This window comes from Loxodonta africana, chromosome 11 (genome assembly GCF_030014295.1).
Source record: "Loxodonta africana isolate mLoxAfr1 chromosome 11, mLoxAfr1.hap2, whole genome shotgun sequence".
Classification (NCBI taxonomy): Eukaryota; Metazoa; Chordata; class Mammalia; order Proboscidea; family Elephantidae; genus Loxodonta; species Loxodonta africana.
Genome location: NC_087352.1, coordinates 73,459,044 through 73,482,192, shown reverse-complemented (window position 1 = coordinate 73,482,192; position 23,149 = coordinate 73,459,044). Strand labels below are relative to the sequence as shown.

Sequence of the window (23,149 nt, the reverse complement as noted above, 5' to 3'; positions counted from 1 at the left end):
GGCTAGGACTTCCAGCACGATGTTGAATAAAAGCGGTGATAAAGGGCATCCTTGTCTGGTTCCCGTTCTCAAGGGAAATGCTTTCAGGTTCTCTCCATTTAGAGTGATATTGGCTGTTGGCTTTGCATAGATGCCCTTTATTATGTTGAGGAATTTTCCTTCAATTCCTATTTTGGTAAGAGTTTTTATCATAAATGGGTGTTGGACTTTGTCAAATGCCTTTTCTGCATCAATTGATAAGATCATGTGGTTTTTGTCTTTTGTTTTATTTATGTGATGGATTACATTAATGGTTTTTCTGATATTAAACCAGCCTTGCATATCTGGTATAAATCCCACTTGATCATGGTGAATTATTTTTTTGATATGTTGTTGGATTCTACTGGCTAGAATTTTGTTGAGGATTTTTGCATCTATGTTCACGAGGGATATAGGTCTATAATTTTCTTTTTTTGTAATGTCTTTACCTGGTTTTGGTATCAGGGAGATGGTGGCTTCATAGAATGAGTTGGGTAGTATTCCGTCATTTTCTATGCTTTGGAATACCTTCAGAAGTAGTGGTGTTAACTCTTCTCTGAAAGTTTGGTAGAACTCTGCAGTGAAGCCGTCCGGGCCAGGGCTTTTTTTTGTTGGGAGTTTTTTGATTACCGTTTCAATCTCTTTTTTTGTTATGGGTCTATTCAGTTGTTCTACTTCTGAATGTGTTAGTTTAGGTAGGTATTGTTTTTCCAGGAATTCATCCATTTCTTCTAGGGTTTCAAATTTGTTAGAGTACAATTTTACATAGTAATCTGAAATGATTCTTTTAATTTCATTTGGTTCTGTTGTGATGTGGTCCTTCTCGTTTCTTATTCGGGTTATTTGTTTCCTTTCCTGTATTTCTTTAGTCAGTCTAGCCAATGGTTTATCAATTTTGTTAATTTTTTCAAAGAACCAGCTTTTGGCTTTGTTAATTCTTTCAATTGTTTTTCTGTTCTCTAATTCATTTAGTTCAGCTCTAATTTTTATTATTTGTTTTCTTCTGGTGCCTGATGGATTCTTTTGTTGCTCAGTTTCTGTTTGTTCAAGTTGTCGGGACAGTTCTCTGATTTTGGCTCTTTCTTCTTTTTGTATGTGTGCATTTATCGATATAAATTGGCCTCTGAGCACTGCTTTTGCTGTGTCCCAGAGGTTTTGATAGGAAGTATTTTCATTCTCGTTGCTTTCTAAGAATTTCCTTATTCCCTCCTTGATGTCTTCTATAACCCAGTCTTTTTTCAGGAGGGTATTGTTCATTTTCCAAGTATTTGATTTCTTTTCCCTAGTTTTTCTGTTATTGATCTCTAGTTTCATTGCCTTGTGGTCTGAGAAGATGCTTTGTAATATTTCGATGTTTTGGACTCTGCAAAGGTTTGTTTTATGCCCTAATATGTGGTCTATTCTAGAGAATGTTCCATGTGCGCTAGAAAAAAAAGTATATTTTGCAGCAGTTGGGTGGAGAGTTCTGTATAAGTCAATGAGGTCAAGTTGGTTGATTGTTGTAATTAGATCTTCCGTGTCTCTATTGAGCTTCTTACTGGATGTCCTGTCCTTCTCCGAAAGTGGTGTGTTGAAGTCTCCTACTATAATTGTGGAGGTATCTATCTCACTTTTCAATTCTGTTAAAATTTGATTTATGTACCTTGCAGCCCTGTCATTGAGTGCATAAATATTTAATATGGTTATGTCTTCCTGATCAATTGTCCCTTTTATCATTATATAGTGTCCTTCTTTATCTTTTGTGGTGGATTTAAGTCTAAAGTCTATTTTGTCAGAAATTAATATTGCTACTCCTCTTCTTTTTTGCTTATTGTTTGCTTGATATATTTTTTTCCATCCTTTGAGTTTTAGTTTGTTTGTGTCTCTAAGTCTAAGGTGTGTCTCTTGTAGGCAGCATATAGATGGATCGTGTTTCTTTATCCAGTCTGTGACTCTCTGTCTCTTTATTGGTGCATTTAGTCCATTTACATTCAGCGTAATTATAGATAAATAAGTTTTTAGTGCTGTCATTTTGATGCCTTTTCATGTGTGTTGTTGACAATTTCATTTTTCCACATACTTTTTTGTGCTGAGGCGTTTTTCTTAGTAAATTGTGAGATCCTCATTTTCATAGTGTTTGACTTTATGTTAGTTGAGTCGTTACGTTTTTCTTGGCTTTTATCTTGAGTTATAGAGTTGTTATACCTTTTTGTGGTTACCTTATTATTTACCCCTATTTTTCTAAGTAAAAACCTAACTTGTATTGTTCTATATCGCCTTGTATCACTCTCCATATGGCAGTTCAATGCCTCCTGTATTTAGTCCCTCTTTTTGATTATTGTGATCTTTTACCTATTGACTTCCATGATTCCCTGTTATGTGTATTTTTTTTTAATTAATCTTAATTTGTTTGTTTTTGTGATTTCCCTATTTGAGTTGATATCAGGACGTTCTGTTTTGTGACCTTGTGTTGTGCTGATATCTGATATTATTGGTTCTCTGACCAAACAATATCCTTTAGTATTTCTTGTAGCTTTGGTTTGGTTTTTGCAAATTCTCTAAACTTGTGTTTGTCTGTAAATATCTTAATTTCACCTTCATATTTCAGAGAGAGTTTTGCTGGATATATGATCCTTGGCTGGCAGTTTTTCTCCTTCAGTGTTCTGTATATGTCATCCCATTCCCTTCTTGCCTGCATGGTTTCTGCTGAGTAGTCTGAACTTATTCTTATTGATTCTCCCTTGAAGGAAACCTTTCTTTTCTCCCTGGCTGCTTTTAAAATTTTCTGTTTGTCTTTGGTTTTGGCAAGTTTGATGATAATATGTCTTGGTGTTTTTCTTTTTGGATCCATCTTAAATGGGGTTCGATGAGCATCTTGGATAGATATCCTTTCGTCTTTCATGATGTCAGGGAAGTTTTGTGTCAGGAGTTCTTCAACTATTTTCTCTGTGTTTTCTGTCCCCCCTCCCTGTTCTGGGACTCCAATCACTCGCAAGTTATCCTTCTTGATAGAGTCCCACATGATTCTTAGGGTTTCTTCATTTTTTTTAATTCTTTTATCTGATTTTTTTTCAGCTATGTTGGTGTTGATTCCCTGGTCCTCCAGATGTCCCAGTCTGCATTCTAATTGCTTGAGTCTGCTCCTCTGACTTCCTATTGCATTGTCTAATTCTGTTGTTTTATTGTTAATCTTTTGGATTTCTACATGCTGTCTCTCTATGGATTCTTGCAACTTATTAATTTTTCCACTTTGTTCTTGAATAATCTTTTTGAGTTCTTCAACAGTTTTATCAGTGTGTTCCTTGGCTTTTTCTGCAGTTTGCCTTATTTCATTTGTGATGTCTTGAAGCATTCTGTAAATTAGTTTTTTATATTCTGTATCTGATAATTCCAGGATTGTTTCTTCATTTGGGAAAGATTTTGATTCTTTTGTTTGGGAGGTTGAAGAAGCTGTCATGGTCTGCTTCTTTAAGTGGTTTGATATGGATTGTTGTCTCCGAGCCATCACTGGGAAACTAGTTTTTCCAGAAAATCCGCTGCATCCAGTCCAAATCCCGGCGGGATGGTTCCCTGGCTGGGACGCTGCTCTCCCTGTTCCAAGACCAGTCACTGCCTCCCGGGGACTTCTTCTACCGGCTGCGTCCCACGCCGCCCCGGAACCGGCTGGTCCCCCTCCTGGGGTTAGTTCAGGGGGGTGGAGCAGCTCTCTGTGCTTGTGCCGTACCTGACTGGTACGCTGGCTCCAGGCTCTGAAAACAATCGCTGCTTCCCCGTATTAGTTCATTCTCCGTCTCTAAATCTGTGTTTGTTGTTCAGCACTCGTAGATTGTTATGTATGTGATCGATTCACTTGTTTTTCCGTGTCTTTGTTGTAAGAGGGATCCGAGGTAGCGTCTGCCTAGTCTGCCATCTTGGCTCCGCCCCTTAATGTCATTTTTTTGTAATTAAGAAATCAGGATCAAATGAGTGACCTTCTCGTAGGTGTAAACTTCAAGTCTCTCTAAAATAATGTGTATTTACGTAATTATATAAATTATTCTTAATCTTCAGAAATTAATAGTAAGCAGATTCTTGCAACATACCGCACAACCTATTAGGACATACCAGGCTTGTCATGCCAAAGACCTAAAAACTACTGACCTTGAACAGTGCTTCTCATATGAACTGGATACAAACTTCCTGTAGGTGTTAAAATGCAAATTCAGATTCTCTAGGTCTGGGATAGGGCCTGAGAGTCTGCATTTTTAACAAGTCTAGTGCCATGCTGTTCAAAACGTGTCTGTGGGCCAGCAAGGGTGGCAGCATCACGTGGAAGCTATTTTAAAACCTTGTAGGTGATTCCAGTTTGCAGCCAAGTTTGAGAACCACAGTTCTAAAAGGACCGAAGTTAAGACGCTCTAAGATGATTGTTTATTGACCTTCCCCTGCTGCAGCCCTAAAGGGCCTTCTAACAGCTTATAAATCAGTGGTTGTCGGAATCACCTAGAGAGCTTTATCAAAATCTTTTCCCACTCTCCTAAATTCTGGAATCAATAGGTTGTAGAATTTGGGCTTTAAAACTTTGAAGAAATGTTTATGTTCTTTAGAAAAATAGCATTCTATTTAGATCCACTGGCTTGGACCAGACCTCCATAATGTGGTCTGTAAAAAGCTCACCTTGGACTAAATAATGAAATAAACCAAATCGTGAAGTTGTCTTTTAATATTCCTGCCCTTTCTATATCCACTCCCATATATTTTACCTCTATATGATTCTACCACTTACGGTAAAGTTTGTGACATCAGTCGTTTCTCTGTAGGTATAAGTGAGTTTGTCATTTTAGCATTTTTTCCAGGATACTTGGATTCAAGTCATTTCTAATCACAAAGACTGCATCTGCTATCACAGTAATTTAAGATATCAGCAAGCAAATAAGGCCATCTCTTCAGATCAATAAGCTCTTCTGTACCTACCTTACTCCCCTCCCCCATGCATATCCCCTTCTCCACCCTTCTATGTCTAAGATTGTCTGGATTTGAGACAAACTGTTTAAGGCATTGTTTATTTCTATTTGCTTATAGAGACCAACTTCAAGGTATTAATAATTAATGTCTAAAATTAACACATCATTACTTTTAAGATTCTGTAAAGTACTAAATATTTTTTAAGAATACATTTTATTCTTGATATGGTTCATGTTATCTTAAGAATTTAATTATGCAAACTGTTGCCTTATCTAGTGTATTAATAGAAAGTTTATGCAGGTATATAGAGGAAAGAACCCTCCTTCCTAGCTTCATTATCGGACAGCATGTCTACTAGGAGGTACTCCATGATAGGCAATTAAACCTTGATAGCTGTTTAGTAAAATATGCACAGTGCCATCTAGTGGTATACAGTCATCATTGTACAATCTAAATAAATTTTCTCCTCATATTCTAAAATGATAGCCCAACAGTAAGCAATATATTTAAGGCTGGCAGTTCAAATCCCCCAAAAGGCAACTCAGAAGCAAGGCCTTGTGATCCGCTTCCAAAAGGCCACAGCCCTGAAAACTCTACAGTACACAGTTCTACTCTGCACGGATAGGGTTTTGTGAGTCACAATCAACTGTATGGCAACTAACAACAAACAATATATTTATACAACTGTCAGATTTTTAAAATAAACTTCCAGTAACTTCCTAAAGGCTGTCAACATAGCACATTCTTTAGTGCCCATACAATTTAAATAAGCAAAAGGCTTATAATACTTAAGTTTCACAATAATAATGATTAATATGTATCGAATCCCTATTACGTACCAAGCACTGCAAAATGCTGTACATGGATTATCTTGTTCGATCTTCAGAATAACTCTCTGAAACGGAAGCAGAGACATCAATCTGTAAACAACGACAACTTCAAAAGAAAAAATGGGGAAGAAATGAATTAGTTATAGAACTTCCATGTGGAGAAGAAATCAAGGCGATATCAAGAAATGAAAGACATCTTTAAACTTAGGAAGACAAAGGTGAATTGTAGGGTAACCACAAAGAAAATTAACAAACATACTCATAAAAATTAAAAAAAAAAAAAAAATACCATAAAGACCCAGTAAACACAAAATCAACAACAATGAAGGAAATGAAAATCCACAAACAGAACTCAGCACAAAAAATTAAGTGGAACAAAGTAACCATCAACACCACAAAAAGAAAAAAAGAAAGCATAATAAAATGGCAGCAGTGAACTCGTACCTGTATATAATCACATGGAATGTAAATGGATTAAATGCACAGTAAAGACACAGAGAGTGGCAGAGTGGATTAAAAAAAAAAAAAAACTGATCAACATTCTATCTACAGGAGATGGACCTTAGACACAAAGATGTAAATAAACTGAAACTCAAAGAATGGAAAAAAATATATCAAGCAAACAGTAACCAAAAAAAAGCAGGAGTGACAATATTATTCTCTGACAAAATAGACTTCAAGGCAAAATCCGTCATAAAAGACAAGGACATTACATAATGATTAAAGGGTAAATTCACCAAGAAGATACAACCATAATAAATATATACACACCAAATGACAGGGCCCCAAAATATGTAAAACAAACTCTTTAATAGCATTGAAAAGAGAAATAGACAATTCCACAATGACAGTAGGAGACTTTAACTCACCACTTTTGGTGAAAAAAACAAAAATTTCAGTGAAGGACAGAACAACTAGAAAGAAACATAACAAAGATACAGAAGATCTAAATACCACAATAATCCAACTTGATCTTATTGACATATACAGACTACTCCACCCCACAGCAGCAAAGTACACATTCTTTTCCAACCCACAAGGAACATTCTCCAGAATAGACCATTTTAGGCCACAAAACAAACCTCAATAAATTCAAAAACATCAAAATAATACAAAGCATTTTCTCAAACCACAACATAATAAAAGTAGAAATCAATAACAGGAAGAGCATGGAAAACATATCAAATACATGGAAACTTAATAACACGTTGCTTAAAAACTGCTGGGTAATTGAACAAAAAAAGAGATGAAATTTAAAAATTCCTAGAATTCAAAGAGAATGAAAACATAACATACCAAAACCTTTGGGACACAGCAAAAGCAGTACTCAGAGGAAAGCTTATAGCTATAAACATACACATCAATGAAGAAGAAAGGACAAAAGTATTAACCCTACAACTTGAACAAATAGAACAGAGCAGCTAAATAAGCTCACAGTTACCAGAAGAAAGGAAATAATAAAGACTAGAGCAGAAATACATGAAACAGAGAACAGAAAAACAATAGAAAGAATCAACATGACTAGAAGCTGATTCTTTGAAAGAATCAATAAAGTCAACAAACTATTGGCCAAACTGACAAAAGAAAAAACAGGAGAAGATGCAAATAACCCAAATAAGAAATGAGATGAGTGACATTACAAGAGAACCAACTGAAATAAAAAGGATCATAACGTAATACTATGAAAAATTATACTCCTACAAATTTGAAAACCTAGACAAATTTCTAGAAACATACTACCTACTATATTAACACAAACTGAAGTAGAAAGTCTGAACAGACTCATAACGAAAGAAGAAATTGATGAAATACAAAAAAAAAAAAACTCCCAACTGAAAAACATCCTGGTCCAGATGACTTCACTGGAGATTTCTACCAAACATTCAAAGAAGAGCTTACACCAATACTACGCAAACTATTTCAGAGCATAGAAAAGTAAGAAATTCTCCCAAACTCCTTCTGTGAAGCCAGCATAACCCTGATATCAAAGCCAGGAAAAACACCACAAAAAAAGAATATCACAGACTAATATCCCTCATGAATACATACTCAAATTCTCAACAAAATTCTAGCCAATAGAATTCTATAGCATATCAAAAAAATAATATATCATGGCCGAGTGGGATTCATTCCAGGTATGCAAGCATGGCTCAACATTAGAAAATCAGTCAATGTAATCCACTACATAAATAAGAGAAACACATGATCATCTCAATTGTTGCAGAAAAGGCATTTGATAAAGTCCAACACCCATTCCTGACAAAAACTCTCAGCAAAGTAGGAATAGAAGGGAAATTCCTCAGTATGATAAAAGGTATTTACACAAAACCAACAGCCAACATTATCTTCAACAGAGAGGGAATGAAAATATTCCACTTGAAGATGTGAACTAGACAAGTGTGTATTGGAAGTCCTAGCTAGAGCAATTAGGCAAGAAAAAGAAATAAAGAGCATTCAAATTGGCAAGGAAAAGTAAAACTATCCCTATTCACAAATGATATGGTCCTATGTATAGAAAATCTCACAGACTCCACAACAAAGTTACTGGAACTAATAGAAGGATTCAGCAAAGTAGCAGGATACAAGATCAACATACAAAAATCAGTTGGATTCTTCTACGGCAACAGAGAGAACTTCAAAAAAGAAACCAGGAAAGCAATACCATTTAAAATAGCCCCCTGAAAAGTAAAATACTTAGGAATAATCTGACCAGGGACATAAAAGACTTATAAAAAGAAAACTATAAAACACTCCTGCAAGAAACCAAAAAAGACCTACGTAAATGGAAAAACATACCATGCTCATGTGTAGGAAGACCTAACATTGTGAAAATGTCAATACTACCCAAAGTGATATATAAATATAATGCAATCCCAATACAAATTCCAGCAGCATTCTTTAATGAGATGGAAAAACTCATCATAAACTTTATATGGAAAGGAAAGAGGCCACAGAAAAGTAAAGCATTATTGAAGAAGAACAAAATAGAGGGCCTCACATTTCCTGATCTCAGAATCTCCACAGCCATGGTAGTCAAAACAAACTGGTACAGGTACAATGACAGATACATAGACCAATGAAACAGAATTGAGAACCCAGCAGTAAATCCATCCACCTGTGGACAGCTGATCTTCAAAAAAGAGCCAAAGTCCATTAAGTGAGGAAGAAACAGCCTCTTTAACAAATGGTGCTAGCAAAACTGGATATCTATCTGTAGAAAAATGATACTGGACCCATACCTCACACTATACACAAAAACTAAATCAAAAATGGATCAAAGACCTAAATATAAATCCTATAACTATAAAGATAATGGAAAAAAAGTTAGGGACAACCCTAGGGACCCTAATACATGGCATAAATACAATACCAGACATAACTGAAAATGCACAAACAGCAGATGAACTATAAGAATGGAACCACCTAAAAATTAAACACTTATGCTCATCAAAATTCTTCTCGAAAAAAGTAAAAAGAGAACCTACAGACCGAGAAAAAATTTTTCGCTATGTCATACCCAACAAATGATTAATCTCTAAAATTTATAGAAAACTTCAACAACAACCAATCCAATTATAAGAAACGGGAAAAGGATATGAACAGACACTTCTCCAAAGAAGACATTCAGGTGGCTAACAAACATGAAGAAATTCTTGAGCTCATTAGCCATTAAGAGATGCAAATTAAAGCTACAGTGAGATATCCTCTCACCCCAACATCAATGGCACTAGTCAAAAAAGAAAAGAAAACAACAAATGCTGGCAAAATTGTGGGAGGACTAGAGTGCTTATACACTGCTGGTAAGAATGTAAAATGGTACAACCACCGTGGAAAACAATGTAGTGCTTACTTAAAAAGCTAGAAATGTAAATACCATATGATCCAACAGTCCCACTCCTAGGTATATACCCTAGAGAAATAAGAGCCATGACATTAATAGACATATGCATACTCATGTTCATTGCAGCATCATTCGTAATAGTAAAAAGATGGAAACAACTGAAGTGCCCATCAACGGATGAATAGATAAACTGTGGTACATACACACAATGTAGCACTAGGCAACAATAAAGAATAACGATGAATCTGCAAAATATCTTACAACATGGATGAATTTGGAGGACATTTTGCCGAGTAAAATAAGCCAATCACAAAAGGACAAACATTGTATGAGACCACAATTATTTAAAAAAAAAAAAAAAGACAAGACAGGGTTTACACACAGAAAAAAAAAAATTCTTTGATACTTACCAGGGATGGGAGGAGAAGGGAAAGTAAATTACTAAATAGATAGTATCAAGATACATGGTAATATTGGTGAAAGGAAAGGCAGTTCACTATATGAGGGAAGTCAGCACAACATGGCAAAGGCAAAGGAAGGCACTGAGAGAAACACAAGAACAAAGGGTAACTATACCAATTACTGTAACATATAATCCTGCAACAACAGTATTAACAAACAGTAATTTATGAAGGGATACACAGGTAGATAGGTATGCTAAAGAGGCATGGAGGGGGACATAAGGGAGTGCATCCACCTGTAGATATAGGTTAGGTTATATGTATCTCTACATACGTATTTGTAGGTGTTGCATATTTACTAATATAGACAATAGAACATACAAGGGACACAGTCATGGAAACTTTTTATGCACAGCCAAACACCTCCTGGGACCAGTATACTAGGCTTCAAGGCTAAGGACCATAGACTCAAGGGACATCTACGTCAATTGGCATAACATAGTGTATAAAACAGTGTTCTGTATACTACTTTGGTGAGTAGCATCTGAGGTCTTAAAAGCTTGTGAGCACCTAAGATACAACTAGTAGTCTCTTCCCATCCAGAGTAAAGGAGAGTGAAGAAAATTAAAGACCAAGGGAGCAATTAGTCCAAAGTACTAACTGACTACATACACCATAACCTACACAACCCCCGAGATCAGAACTAGATGGTATCCGGCTACCACTACTGACCGCTCTGACTGGAATCACAGTAGAGGGTCCCGGGCAGAGCAGGAAAAAAAGGTAGAACAAAAAATCAAATTCATAAAAAAAAAGACCAGGCTTACTGGCCTGATAGAGACTGGAGGAACCTCCAACACTATGGCCCTACAGCACCCCCTGACTTGAAACTGCAGCCGTTCCTGGAAACCACCTTCCAGCCAAGCAATAGAGAGGCCTATAAAATAAACAATAACACCTGAAAAGAATGTGTTCTGTAGAACAAATAATTATACGTGACCAAAACGGCAACAGTTGACCAAAAGCGTAGATGAGAAGGCAGGAAAAGGTCTGAAAACCAGATGAAAGGAAACAGGGAACTCATGGTGGAAATGGAGAGTGCTGACACAGTGTGGGGATTGCAACTGATGTCATGGAATGTTTTGTGAACAATTTGTGGAATGGAAAGCTAACTTGCTCTGTAAAGTTTCACCTACAACACGATAAAATATTTCAAAAACAAAAAAAAAACTCTGTAATGGAGTAACTATTAAATTCCCCACTTTACAGATGCGAAGCTGAAACTTAAGGAAGTTATGTAACTTGTCTAAGGTGATATGGATAGCCAGTAAGGAAAGCAGATGAGAACCCAGCCAACTGCCCTAGACATCTAGACCCTGCACTTGTCTTCATTATAATCTGCACTTCCAAAAGTATTAATGAAGTAAAATTTACAAAGAATCTTTACTAAAGAGGACCTTCCTCATCAAGAAGCCCTGGTGGCACAGTGATTAAGAGCTCAACTGCTAACCAAAAGGTCTGTGGTTAGAACCCACCAGCCATTCTGCAGGAGAAAGATGTGACACCCTGCTTCTGTAAAGATTACAGCCTTGGAAACCCTGTGGGAAGTTCCACTCTGTCCGATAGGGTCCCTATGAGTCGGAATCGACTCACAGCGGTGAATTTGGTTCCTCATCAGGTTCCTAATTATTGAATACAATAAAGTCAATTTAAAGTCGGCTAACTCAGAATTTTAACTCAGAATTTACAACAGCTTAATAAGTATCCACTTTTGAGGCAGGAATGTGGTTATGAGCTTCACCCGTATAACAGTAATATCTGCAAAAGCTGGAACCTATATAAGGCCACAACCTGTCAGGGAAAGAAAACTCAGACATTTTCCACTAAAACGAGCAATAGAAAAGCGGTGAGGTTGCACCCTTTCAAAGGCAGAAAACTTGCAAGAACCAGAAAAACAAGAAAGTCCCTTTGAATTCTGGCTCTCACAGGTTTCATTGTATATACTCAAAAATATGCGTTGGTTACTTCATTGAATTTGGAGGATCGGGCTAAAACTTGTGTTGTATAAATGATGTAAATTAATAGCAGGGCGTTGCTATAGATCAGTGGGTGTTTAATTGCCCTAACACTAATAGCTGTCATTTGTTGAGCACCTGCTACGTGCCACCCACTGTGGTCAGCGCTTTTACATACATTTTCTCTTTTGTCCGCGATAGAACTCCCTTGGGATGGCATTAGTTTCCTTGTTTCTAAACAGGTAATAATAAAGTTTATAGAGGTGAAATAATTGCTCCCAGTTTTATAGTTAGTTATTAGTAGAGCCAAGTTTTTGTAGTTAGATGCTGTCAAGTCAGTTCTGACTCATACTGACCCTATGTACAACAGAACGAAACACTGCCCAGCCCTGCACCATCTTCATCCTATGCTTGAGCCCATTGTTGCAGCCACTGTGTCAGTCCATCTCATTGAGGTCCTTCCTCTCCTTTGCTGACCCTCTACTTTACCAAGCATGATGTCCTTCTCCAGGGACTCGTCCCTCCTGATACCGTGTCCCAAGTATGTGAGACAAAATTTCACCATCTTTGCTTCTAAGGAGCATCTTGGCTGTACTTCTTCCAAGACAGATTTGTTCGTTCTTCTAGCAGTCCATAGTTTATTCAATATTCATCGCCAATACTGTAGTTCAGAGACATCAATTCTTCTTTGGTCTTCCTTATTCATTATCTAGCTTTTGCATGCATATGAAGCAATTGAAAATATCATGGCTTGGGTAGGTGCACTTTACTCCTCAAAGTGATATCTTTGCTTTTTAACACTTTGAAGAGGTCTTTTGCAGCACATTTTCCCAATGCAATATGTCATTTGAGTTCTTGACTGCTGCTTTCATGGGTTTTGATTGTAGATCCAAGTAAATAAGATCCTTGACAACTTCAGTATTCTCTCCATTTATCATGATGTTGTTTATTGGTCCACTTGTGAGGATTTTTGTTTCCTTTATGTTCAGGTGTAATCCATACTGAAAGCTGTAGTCTTTGATCTTCTTCAGTAAGTGCTTCAAGTCTTTTTCGAGTTCCACAAGCAAGGTTGTGTCATCTGCATATTGCAGTTTATTAATTAGCCTTCCTCCAATTCTGATGCCATGTTCTTCTTCATATAGTTTATCTTTTCAGGTTATTTGTTCAACATACAGATTTAATAAGTATGGTGGAGGGATACAACCATGACACACACCTTTCCTGATTTTAAACAACACAGTATGGCCTTGTCTGTTTGAAGGATTGCCTCTTGGTCTATGTACAGGTTCATCATGAGCACAATCAAGTGTTCTGGAATTCTCATTCTTCACAATGTTATCCATAATGTGTTATGATTCACACAGTCAAATGCCTTTATATAATCAAGAAATACAGGTAAACATCTTTCTAGTGTTCTGTTTTCAGCCGAGATCCATCTGACATCAGCAATGATATCTCTCGTTCCTCATCGTCTTCTGAATCCAGCTTGAATTTTTGGCAGTTCCCTGTCGATGTACCGCTGCAACCGGTTTTGAATTATCTTCAGCAAAATTTTACTTACGTGTGATATTAAGGACACTGTTTGATAATTTCCACATTCTGTCGGATCACCTTTCTTTGGAATGGGCACCAATATGGATCTCTCTCAGTCAACTGACCATGTAGCTGTCTTTTAAATTTCTTGACATAGATGAGTGAGCACTTCCAGCATTGAATCCATTTTTTGAAACACCTCAACTGGTATTCCGTCAATTCCTGGGAACTTTGTTTTTCACCAATGTTTTCACTGCAGCTTGGGCTTCTCCCTTAAGTACCATCGGTTCTGGATCTTATGCTATCTCCTAATATGGTTGAATGTCGACCAATTCTTTTTGGTACAGTAACTCTGTACACTCCTTCCATGTTCTTTTGATGCTTCCTGCATCATAAATATTTTGCCAGTAGAAGCCTTCATTATGGCATCTCAAGGCTTGAAATTTTTCTGCAGTTCTTCCAGCTTGAGAAATGCCAAGTGTGTCCTTCCCTTTTGGTTTTCTAACTCCAGGTCTTTGCACATTTCATTATAATACTTTGTCTTCTCGAGCAGCCATTTGAAATCTTCAGTTCAGCTCTTTACTTCATCATTTTTTTCCATTTGCTTTAGCTGCTCCACATTTAAGAGCAAGTTTTAGAGTCTCTTCTGACATCCATTTTGGTCTCTTCTTTCATTCCTGCCTTTTTAATGACCTTTTTCTTTCTTCATGTATGATATCTTTGATGTCATCCATTCTGGGCTTCAGTCATTAATGTGCAACGTGTCAAATTGATTTTTGAAATAATCTCTAAATTGAGGTGGGATATACTCAAGGTCATGTTTTGGCTCTTGTGGACTTGTTTTAATTTTCTTCAGTTTCAACTTGAACTTGCATAGGAGCAATTGATGGTCTGTTCTGCAGTCAACCCCGGGCCTTGTTCTGACGGATGATATTGAGCTTCTCCTTTGCCTCTTTTCACAGATGTAGTTAATTTGATCCATATGTGTTCTATCCGGCAAGATTCTTTTGATTAGTCACCGTTTATGTTGTTGAAAAAAAGGTATTTGCAATGAAGAAGTCAGTGGTCTTGCAAAATTCTGTCTTGCAATCTCCAGTATTTTTTCTATCACCAAGGCCATATTTTACAACTACCGATCCTTCTTCTTTGTCTTCAACTTCACATTCCAATCACTAGTAATTATCAGTTCATCTTGATTGCATGTTTGATCAATTTCAGACTGCAGAAGTTGGTAAAAATCTTCAATATCTTCATCTTTGGGATTAGTGGTTGGTGCTTAAATTTGAATAATACTGATATTACCTGGTCTTCCTTGTAGGCATATGGATATTTTCCTATCACCAACGGCATTGTACTTCAGGATAGACCTTGAAATGTTCTTTTTGGCAACGAATGCAACACCATTTTGCTTCAATTTGTCATTCCCAGCATAGTAGGCCATAGTGTTTCTGATTCAAAATCGCCAATACCAATCCATTTCATCTCACTAATGCCTATGATATCGGTCTTTATGAGTTCCATTTCATTTTTGATGATTTCCAATTTTCCTAGATTCATACTTCATACATTTCATGTCCCGATTATTAATGGATGTTTGCAGCTATTTCTTTTCATTTGAAGTCGTGCCACATCAGCAAATGGAGGTTCCAAAAGCTTTACTCCATCTACATCATTAAAGTCAGCTCTACTTTGAGGAGGCAGCTTTTCCTCAGCTATATTTTGAGTGCTTTCCAAACTGAGGGGCTCATTTTCTGACACTGTGTTATACAGTGTTCCACTGCTATTCATAAGGTTTTTACTAGCCAGTATTTTCAGAAGTAGACTGCCAGGTCTTTCTTCCTGTCTTAGTCTGGAAGCACCACTGAAACCTGGACATTTGAAATACCTGCTGGTATTTGAAATACCAGTTGTGTTGCTTCCAGCATCACAGCAATGTGCAAGCCACCACAGTATAATAAACCAACAGACAAGTTGTGAGTAGAGCCAGGAGTGAACAAATAAAACCAGAATAACCCTGAGAAGCCAGGATGGCAGGAATTCCTGCTGACTTTGAACAGTCATTGGAAAAGACCAGATGCTAGAAAATGACGTCATGTTTGGTAAAGGGTCAAGGAAAATGAGGCAACTCTCGATAAGGTGGATTGACACAATAGCCTTAACAATGGACACAAGCACATCAATGATGATGAAGACGGTGGGGCACCAGGCAAATATCGTTGTGTTATACAGGGTCTCTGTGAGTTGGGGCTTATCTGTTGGTAACTAACAAAAATAACATTGCTCGTATATGCCTGTCCACCTCCAGTCCTTTCTTCAATTGCAGGCAGAAAGATTTCTTTTAGCTGCATTTCTGATTACATCACTCTCCTACTTAAACCCCTGAGTAACTTCACATTCTCAACATGACGACTAGTCTCCTTATCATGACTCCAGTGCTCCTTCAGCCTTATCTTGGTCTCCTGGCCCCTTCATGACCATATCATAATCTCCTGTTTTATATCTTACACCCTCTGTGTCACAGAATGTCACAATTTCTAATCATCTGTTTTTGTGGTTATGTGAGCCATGTGTGTAACCCCTAGGCAGGAACCATACCTCCATTGTTTATTATTGGAACCCCAGGAATGACCACAGTACCTTACACATACTTACAAAAACTAGTTTTATTTAAGTCATTTAATAATTGTTCATTCTCAGAGTAATCCAGAATTAATATTTTATTTTTCCAACACTGAGACCTTGAATGTGTGGGGACAAAAATATGGAACATGTGTATTTTTAATAACTTTTGTACGATTGGTGGACATTGACTTTATCCATAATAATATTTAACAATTATTTTTTCCTATGTGACATGCATGGTACCACGCATTTTACTGTCATTATCTCAATTAATCCTCAAAATAATCATCTGAGGGCAGGTGCTATTATCAATCCCATTTATCTCAAATGGAGACTTAGAAAAGTTAAGTTACTTCACTGACAATATACCCAGGATTCAAACCAAGACCTATGTGATTTTCCACAACTGGGCCTTACTGCTTCTTTAAAAATGCAATGCGTTTATTGAAAACCTGTTTCTCTTGTTATTCTCATTCCCTTGCTAGGTGTTCATTTGGTCAACAAATGTTTATTGAGCCTATGGTGTATAAGGCACTGTGATGGTGCCAGGGGTGTGCATCAGTTGTCATAACAGACATATCATATTTTAATGTAAATAATGTGTGGCTTCTACGTTTGTTTGCCAATGCACCCTCCCCCCACAAGGTGTTTTCATAAGAGCCACTATGCCAATTTTTTTTTTTGTACATTGCTGTAAAAAGAAAATTAACATGGCGCACTTACAAAAATACCTCATGGGAGGGGAGGTGAGAGCGCAATCAGCAAACAAACGTAGACGGTGTGCATTATTTGCATAAAAATACAGTCGTCTCTTCCTGCGGCATGAACCATAGAGAGGGGAAGACAGACAACCAACTAGTCCACACAAGACTGTACACTGTACACAAATTGCTGTGATAGATAGAACAGGGCTCTTAGGTGGCATGTAGGAGGAGTTCAGAACCTAGAGGCTAGGATCCAGAAAGACATCCTTGAGGAAATGGTGCTGACACTAAGGTACAATGGATGATCAGAGGCCAGATCAAAAACAGCTTTGCAAGCCGTGTTTAAGAGTTTGCATTAAAAGTGAATGGGATGTTATTAACTTTAAGCAGCATGCAAGTGGCATATCAGATTTCCAGTTCAGAAATATCACTCTGGCTGCAGTGTATAGAAAGAATTGGAGTTGGGAAAATGAAGATAATTCTGACTCAGTCATCTCAGTGAGACATAATGTTGACGATAATGGGTGATGGAATTAGGAGATAGCAATAAGAGTCCATAGAAATAAAGGGATTAAAGTGTTATCAAGGAAGTAGAGTTCAAAGACCTTGGTCATTGATAGGATGAGAGACCTGCATGAAGACCCAGGGATGGAATCCAAATTCCTGCTGGAGCAGGGGATGGAGATTGGGTGAAGGTGCCATTCACCAGGGAAGGAAACCCCAGAGCAAGCAGGTTTGACAGGGGAGAGATGAGTGTATGCTGGCCAAGCTGAGGCTCAGATGCCTGAGGGACTTCCATGTGGGCATGTATGGTTCCACCTCTAGGAATCGGTACGGGCTCCCTCTGCACTATGGAGGCTTACCCATAATACACTTCCTTCACCAGTAGTATTTCTCTTCCTGGACTTACAGCTACCTCCCTCCTATCCTCAAGCTCACAGTCCATGCTCCTCTCGGATGCCTGTTTCATATGATCCATAGCCAGGAACCATGTGTAAAGAGGTCAGTAGCCTTTCCATGGTGACCTAGTACTGGCACCGATCGGGAGAACAAGCCAGAACTCATCATCACTGCTTCCTTTGCATCCTATGCCCAGACATATCCCCGAGGACTAGTGGATCAAATGTAGGGGGAATAATTGTAGGAATCCCAGTTATTTCCCTGAAGAATAAATACAGACAAACAAATTCAACTTACAGATTCCTTCTACTTGGGAAGGTCTTGCTGGTTAAATTGAAAATTTGGATAAATGACATTAAGAAATTCAACTAATTTCCTTGTTGGAGTTTAATACTTTCCATATATACATAAGGTTGGAATCACTTAAATCTGAATTTATCCAAATTTAATAGATTTTTAGGTATTGCAGTTGGAAAGTTGATTTGTAGTCATCTGTCCCAACCCATAGATACCCCTGTAAATTTTTCTTTTGACATGACATGCGTTATTCATTTGTTCATGTACTATTTATTATCTACATGTGCCAAGCACTATAACTTGTGACTTCATGCATTTTCCCATTTAGATGATACCCATCCCCATTTTATGGATAAGAAAAATGAAGCTGTACATCTTAGAGTCTAAGAAGTCATACATTTGTTAGCAGAAGAGCCAGATTTTGAACTTAGGTCTTTGGACTCCAAGTCCAGTGTTCCTTTAAGTTAGCATGACTCATTTACTTAATAACATAGAACATTTTATTTTTAAAATAAAAAAGTAACAGCAAAGCTTTCAAGTTAAGGACACAGTGAAGGTTTGTTTTTGTTTTGTTTGTCAGTCTAAAGATTTGCATAACCCACTTATCTCTTAGGTCTCAAAATGCATATAAAGTTACTTATGAGAACCAGGCTTCGGGGTTTTGTTTTCTTTATGGCTACTTTGGTAATAAGAGGGTACATTGATTTGGTCCCTTAGGGTCCCATGATCAAAGAACCTGCAGTCAAACTTGACCTGGAGAAGAGAGGCTGACCTCAAAATACTTTGTTGTTTTAATAATGGGTCTTAGAGAAGGAATTGGTGATAAAATTCTCCTATACCAAAAGTGAGAAATCATAGAATCTTCTCAGAGGGAATAAAAAAGAGAGAGAAACTGGGAAAACATAATCGTATAATTCAATGCCAGGCACTCATAGTAGGAGCCCAATAAATATTAGCTTTAATTTTTAAATATAGTGTCAGAAGTGAGCAAGGAGGTAGGAGATGAAAACTAAGTACTTGTTAATGAAAAAGCATATATAGAGTACACATTTCTTAAGAAATGAAATACAGCTATGTATTTTGTTGAGAAAAAATAAAATATTTATTGAAAATGCAAAAGCGTAATGGTAAGTATACCTTAAACAACTAGTGATACATTCATGTAAGAGAATACTACTCAGCCATGAAAAGGAACAAACTATTGATATATGTGCAACCACGAGTGCTCTCAATACACGTACACCAAGTAAAAGAATCCAGACAGAGAAGAGTGTATACTATATGATTCCAGTTGTACAAAATTCTATAACACAGTGATAGCGTATCAGTAGTTGCCTGGCTCAGGGGGTGAAATGGGTAACAAAGGAGGGGTAATGGACATATTCATTGTCTTGATCATGATTATGATTTCTGGGATATCATAAGGAGACCCAGGGCAAGCAGAGAAGAAATAGAAATGGATATCTTAACTATCCTGGTAAAAGTAACCATGACTTAAATGAGCTGGCCAATAATGTAGGCAAGCAACTTCTTGTTTCTGACCGGGTTAGTTAGATGATCTGTGACTGACTCTGCTGCTGTCTAGTATAGATGGCTTTTCTTTTCCCTGTGTCCTCCTGCCTCCATTAACTTGCCCTTTATTTTTTAATTCAAAATTCATACTACTAAAAATATATATAAGTAAATGAAACCATTTTAAATACTCAAATGCAGTTTTGATATTCTTTCAAACATTATTTCAAACACATTCTAGAATGTGTTGGTCTTCTTTTCTTTTTGAAGGGTCAGTGGTATATAGTGGGAAATGTTTTTAAGCCAGATAGTCTTGAATCATAATGCCAGTTTTGCCATTGATTGGCTTTGTACTTTACATTTGTCAGTTAACTTCTCTGGTCTTCAGATTCCTCACATGAAACATAGAGATAGAAGCTGTATTTCAAGAGTCAATTTGAAGATTAGAAATAATTATTCACTGTGGTGTCTAGGGAAACCCTGGTGGCGTAGTGCTTAAGTACTACGGCTACTAACCAAATGTTGGCAGTTCAAATCCGCCAGGCGTTCCTTGAAAACTCTATGGGGCAGTTCTACTCTGTCTTATAGGGTCACTATGAGTCGGAATCACCTTGACAGCAGCAGGTTTTTGTTTTTGGTGGTGTCTAGTCGAGGCCTGGTGGTACAGTGGTTAAGAGCTCAGCTGCTAACCAAAACGTCAGCAGTTTGAATCCATCAGCTACTCTTTGGAAACCCTAGGGGGCAGTTCTGCTCTGTCCTGTAGAGTCACTGTGAGTTGGAATCAACTCAATGGCAATGGTTTGGGTGCTTTTGGTGGTGTCTAATAAATCATTTGCTTGCTATTATATGTTGAAATCAAATCTTTGAGATCATGCTCTATATATATTTATTTATGTCAACCCTCTATAAACAGCTGAACACATATCAAAACTGTGAAGGGTCTAGTAAACCAGGATATTTGGTAACATGTAAAATGATGAATTTACCTTTCCATGCACTGTGGGCTGACATGTTAACTCTGCTTTAATTTGTATGTAGTGCACCTGGTGGACATTTGGAACGTCATAGAAGCATTGCGGGAAAATGCTCTGAACAACCTGGACCCGAACATAGAACTCAATGTGGCCCGCTTGGAGGCTGTGCTCTCCACCATTTTTTACCAGCTCAACAAACGGATGCCAACCACTCACCAAATCCACGTGGAACAGTCTATCAGCCTCCTGCTTAATTTCCTGCTTGCAGCCTTTGATCCGTAAGCTCCCTCTGATTGTCTGTTAAGTCTCTAGGCATTTGGTCTCCCTTTCCTCTTGTACTTCTTGATCTTTTCTCCCAAATAACTCTCTAAAGTAACCAACTATCTCTTTATCCTTGATCAGCTGTTTATGCCAATAAAGACTCCATGTCTTTAAGATAAATTTTAAGTGCTGTGAAAAAGACTGGAGAACAAAGTAGTGCCACAGCAACTCGAGGACAATTGTGTTTTCCATGCTGACCTTTATTTAATTCATCCCACGCTTCCTAGAAGCAGTGGACACTTTAAATGTTGCGTGATGACATGCCGGTGGAGTGAATTAATGAAGCATGAAGTGGGAGGATGTTTTTAACTCTCTTCATTGTGAATTATCTCTGGCAGTGTGTCTGAGGTGTCATAACAAGACCCTAGAGCAAACAAGGAAAGAATTGAAAAAGGTTTCTTGACTATCCTAGTGAAAGTAACCATGACTTGCGATAAATGGGCTGGTTAGTAATGTGACATATAAAACAATGTGATGGTGCCCACACACTACTTTTGATACTCAGCCTTATTATTTTGTAATTTTCCCCTATAGAATCCAAGAATTTCAGAGCTGGCAGAGATTTTCAAAGACTGCTGCTCTAAATCTCTCATTTTACACATGAAGGAGCTGAAGCACAACGAGATTGTCACTTGCCCAATGTCGTGCAGCACAGTAGTAGCACAGTGGGGACTTAGGTGTCCGGCTAAGACTTCTTTGCCAAGGCATTTGTGACAGCCTTTTATTAAATGTAAAAACTTCCGTGAATTACATTATCTACCTAAGCTTTCAAAAGGACTTTTGTCAATAGCCTCTAGCCTGCATATAATATCAACATCTCTATTTCATCACTTGGTTTGCATATTAAAAAGGAAAAAAGCAAACCTGACATTTCAGCATCTCATTTTAAGACTCTTGGGAGCTTTTGCTTAGTCTCCTTGTGTGACCAATACATTGAGTGTTTTAACCTTGGCAGTGGAGATGTTCCAGCCAGGCAATTTTATTATGCCATTCACTTACAAAAGTCACCAGCTGTCACTTTGCAACCTGGAGTGGTAGTCGAATTATTCTGCTCAGTTGTACCAGTGTATGTTATTGTTTCCCTGGTGTTCATATTTTGGGAAATGCTCAAGTTTAAATAAATAAGTTTAAGGCAAGCAGTCTCGCTTGATAGATTCCTTGCTTAATCTGTCAGACTTCAGAACTAGATGTATTGCTTTGGCCCAATTGCTATGGTAACCAGGTGGTAGGGCAGGTAGACAAGGCTGTGGTTCTACATGACAGGTGGCCGAGTGGAACCAGGCTGTGGATTTCTGTAACGTCATTTCCATCCTGTGCCCTTGACAAGAGCCTGGCAGCTTTCAGGCATGCCACCAAAGTCTCCTGGGACTTATTATTTTGTTGAGGCTGTTGTGTAACAATGGAAATCTATAAAAAGAGAACGATAAATTCCTGTTTAATCCCGGATTATTGCCAGAGTACAGACTCAAAAGAAATCAAAGCCAAAAAGTAACTAGTACCTACTCCATAAATACAGAGACAGGACCAGATTAATAATAAGGAAGAGAATGCTTTATGAAATATATGGGATTCAAAATAATGGAGTTAGATTTTTCACTTCTGTTTAGAAATATTGGGAAAATAATTTCAAAAAATAGAGAAGTATTTACAGCAATAATAAAAAAAGAAATAGGAAAAAAATAGATGTAAATATGTTCTGTAAAAAGCCACTTTTGTGTAGCTGAATCATTTCAGAGTTGATCAATGCTAGGTTTGAAGACTCAGGGTAGGGAGCAGTGCACACAAACGTTCAGAAGATATGTTCATTTGCTACCTACTCTTCTTACAGACAGCAAGACATGTACTTCCAAGTGCATCCACATAGACACCACAGTTTGCTGCTTTCTCTCCTTTGGCACAGCATGTATAGGTGGTTCTACTGGTACTAAACTTTCCCATCAAGTGGCTTTTGGAATTTTAGATGCGAGATTTAAGCTATCAAACGACTAACTGGGAATGTAACTTAACAGAGAATATATAACAAGAGAAACTTAAGAAAAAAATGAATGTTTAACTCTGTTTCTTATAACAGTAAACTCCTATTTATCCAAATGAGATCCATTATGGAAACTAGATGCGATGTCACTTCTGAGCATCTGTCATGTGACACAGGCCAAGTGTTTAAGAGAGCTTTCAGTGTTTTGACTGACATAGAAGAGCCTCCTCTGTAGATCAAAGATGTGTTGTTGCTGTTATAGGACCACCAGAACACTTGGGAG

At 37.5% G+C, this 23,149-nt stretch overlaps 1 protein-coding gene across 8 annotated transcripts in view; it reads left to right on the top strand.

Annotated features, from left to right (window-relative positions):
- The window catches only part of DTNA (dystrobrevin alpha), a 450,980-nt gene that overhangs the window by 306,290 nt on the left and 121,541 nt on the right, over nt 1-23,149 (top strand). For all 8 annotated transcript variants that reach the window (XM_064294619.1, XM_064294617.1, XM_010586773.3 and 5 more), the window contains one exon: nt 20,635-20,848. In XM_064294619.1, the coding sequence (XP_064150689.1) occupies nt 20,635-20,848 (214 nt within the window). The remainder of the gene's footprint in view (nt 1-20,634; nt 20,849-23,149) is intronic.